At 36.9% G+C, this 3,599-nt stretch overlaps 1 protein-coding gene across 3 annotated transcripts in view; it reads right to left on the reverse strand.

Annotated features, from left to right (window-relative positions):
- LOC113818736 (actin, alpha cardiac muscle 2) overlaps positions 1-1,415 on the reverse strand; it is a 1,865-nt gene extending 450 nt beyond the window's left edge. The window contains exons 1-2 of one of the 3 annotated variants that reach the window (XM_027370928.2): positions 1,335-1,415; positions 1-838 (exon numbers count right to left, since the gene is read on the reverse strand). The exon at positions 1-838 is cut by the window's left edge and continues 450 nt beyond it. In XM_027370928.2, coding sequence (XP_027226729.1) covers positions 1-809 — 809 coding nt within the window. In that variant the 5' untranslated portion in view covers positions 810-838; positions 1,335-1,415. The other 2 variants (XM_070116043.1, XM_070116044.1) reach the window with 2 other exon arrangements.
- Positions 1,416-3,599: the final 2,184 nt, after the last annotated feature.

A 3,599-nucleotide genomic window follows, 5' to 3' on the forward strand; every position in this document is an offset into this window, starting at 1 on the left:
CCCAGGAAGGAAGGCTGGAACAAGGCCTCGGGGCATCGGAAACGCTCGTTGCCGATGGTGATGACTTGGCCGTCGGGAAGCTCGTAAGACTTATCGATCGAGGAAGAGGCAGCAGCAGTGTTCATCTCGCCGTCAAAATCAAGGGCAATGTAGCACAGTTTCTCCTTGATGTCACGGACGATTTCTCGCTCGGCGGTGGTGGTGAAGGAGTAGCCTCGTTCGGTGAGAATTTTCATCAAGTAAAGGGTGAGATCGCGTCCGGCAAGATCGAGGCGAAGGATGGCGTGGGGAAGGGCGAAGCCTTCGTAGACGGGGACGTCGTGGGAGACGCCGTCGCCCGAGTCGCAGACGAGGCCTGTGGTGCGACCGGAGGCGTACAGGGACAGCACGGCCTGGATGGCCACGTACATGGCGGGCATGGCGAAGGTCTCGAACATGATCTGGGTCATCTTCTCACGGTTGGCCTTGGGGTTGAGGGGAGCCTCAGTGAGAAGTGTGGGGGACTCCTCAGGGGCCACGCGCAGTTCATTAAAGAAAGTGTGATGCCACACCTTCTCCATGTCATCCCAGTTGGTGATGATACCGTGCTCAATGGGGTACTTGAGGGTGAGGATACCACGCTTGCTCTGAGCCTCATCGCCGACGTAGGCGTCCTTCTGACCCATACCGACCATCACACCCTGGTGACGGGCGCGACCGACGATGGAGGGGAAGACGGCGCGAGGGGCGTCGTCTCCGGCGAATCCGGCCTTGACCATTCCGGAGCCATTGTCGCACACGAGCGCACAGGTGTCCTCGTCGTCACACATGGTGCTTGATGGAGTTCAGCAGTTTGAGTCTGAAATTGGAAATGTGATATCCATTAGACTATTCTATTCAGTTTTTCGTTGTGCTGATTAGCACCTGGATATGGTTATTTATGTTTATTATATTTTCACGAAATATTGACGTGACGTACAGTTTTGAATAGCATCTGTCCATTTTCTACTCTATGAATATGAAAAAATGCACTATGTGTGTATAAAGTTGATCAAGTATGATTAAACCTGAATATTTGGTTTCTAGACCAATCGCATAAATTGCAACAAATATTGGTCCCAAACCACGATGATAAGAATCACATGGTTTCTACTCATTGCGCCTCACTGCATGCAAATCACAGCGGAAACGTCCTTGTATCAACCTGAATTAATTTCAGAGAAAGTAGTACAGATACCATCTTTTAATCAAGATGTGTCTGCTTCCACTGGTATCTTATTCCTTTGTATCAAGTTCCCAAGCTCGAGTCCTCTTCAAACCTTCCCCTCGACGGACGGATGACAGTCGGGACTTACCACAAACGCCACAGCCTCGAGTCGGAGTGGGACTGGGGCGTCACGGGGAAACTACCCGTTATATACAACAGCGCCTCTGACGACAAGAATCTGGGCGGAGCTACTTTTTTAAAACTACGTGTCTTTTAAAAGAAATATACCGAAAAAATATATGTTACGTGAATGCACTTTTTTGGCAAGCGTCGGAGCGTTTGCGGTTTTTAAACGGCAATCAATATGACTCCTTAAGAAGAAAAAAAATAAATCAGCTGTAACGTGGAGTGGATATCTCACTTTGTTGCAAATTTCCACGGGATCAACATTCCGACGCGTCACTCCTTACAAGGACTCTTCAGGTAGGTGGAAAGATGCCAGCCTCCTGCAGCGGATTACCGTAGTGACACGTAGCTGACCCAGGATACTGTCGTAGCGGCGACGGCGGCGGCGACGGCGGTGACGGTGGCGATGGCGGCGACGGTGAGGGAGGGGGATGAGGACTTCTCGAGGAAATAGTTCTGGCACAAAAAGCCGTTTCTATGGCATGGCGCCCTCGTGGTGGATGAAGTGTCACCAGGTTGTGGATGAGGTGCCCGGGCGGCGTCGCGATCGGCCGCTTCCTTGGCTCAAAGATTGACGATTATTTGGCTTGACTTGACTCGGAATTCGGAAATATTTCATTTGATCGTCATTATTGTTATTGGTTTTGCTGACAGTAAAGTTATATTTTCGCAATTACTGTCATCACTCGCATTATCATTTCTTATCATCATTGGACTTGCTTTTGTTGGTTTTTGCAATATATAACCATGTTATTATCATTGTTATACAATTATTGTTATCATTAATAGCAGTAGTAGTATCATTATTCTTATTATTACCACTGTTTTTTATTATCATTATTATTATTATCATTATCATCATTATCATCATCATTATTATTATATTTATTATAATTATCACTATTATCATTATTAGGATCATTATTATCATAATTATCATTATTATCACTATTGTTATCATCGTTATTATCTTTATGATCATTATCATTATTATCAATATTTATGTGCTACTATTGCTGTTATTGATATCATTGTTAATGTTATTATTATCATTATTATCATGATCCTTATTATTGTACTACTTTTGATATTACTGATATTAATATTACTATTATGATTACTATAATTTTTGTTATTCTTATTACTATCACTAATATCATTACTGTTATGATTATTTTTTGTTATCATTATCATTGTTTTAATGTTATTATCATTATAATTATCAACCTTGGTAACATCATTATCATCATCCGCAACTATTATCATCATTAACGTTATTTTTTTCGTTATCTTCATTATCCTCTTTTTCTTCCTATTTTTCTTCTTTATCATTATCATTATCATGATCTTCATCATGTTCATCACCACTGTTATCATTACCATTACCATCACTATTTCTATTATCATTATTATTATTATTACTGTTATTAACATCTCCATTTTTGTTATCATTTTTTGTTATCATTATCTTTATTATCGTTATTATCATTATTGATATCATTATTATCATTGATATAGTTATTATTATTGTTGTTGTTGTTGCTATTATCTTTATTATCATTATCATTATTATTATCATTATCAATATTTTTATTGTTATCATTACTATTATCACTACTATCATTATTATTATTATTATTATTATCATTATTATTATCATTATTACTATTATTATCATTATTATTAATAATATTATTGTTATTATTATTATTACTATTATTATTTTATCATTTTTATTATTCTTAATATTATTATTATTATCATTGCTATCATTATTATCATTATCACTATTATTATTGTTATCAATATCATTCTTACTATTATCATTATCATTACCATTGTTATTATCATTATTAATATCATTATCATTATCATCATTATTGTCGTTCTCATCATCACGATTATCATTATTATCATCTTAAATAATTATTACTGTTGTCATCATCACCATCATCGTCATTATTTTACCATTATTTACATCATTATAATTTTCATAACTAACATATTACTAATACAATATCATATTTTATGTTTCCATTATCTTTATTGTTATCAATATCATTATCATTATAGATGTTGCTATTGCCATTGTTATTATTATTGTTATCATTATTATCATCATTATGATTATCATTATTATCATCATTATGATTATCATTATTATCATCATTATGATTATCATTATTATCATCATTATGATTATCATTATTATCATTATTTTTATGAT

The sequence above is a fragment of the Penaeus vannamei genome, chromosome 38 (assembly GCF_042767895.1).
Source record: "Penaeus vannamei isolate JL-2024 chromosome 38, ASM4276789v1, whole genome shotgun sequence".
Lineage (NCBI taxonomy): Eukaryota > Metazoa > Arthropoda > Malacostraca > Decapoda > Penaeidae > Penaeus > Penaeus vannamei.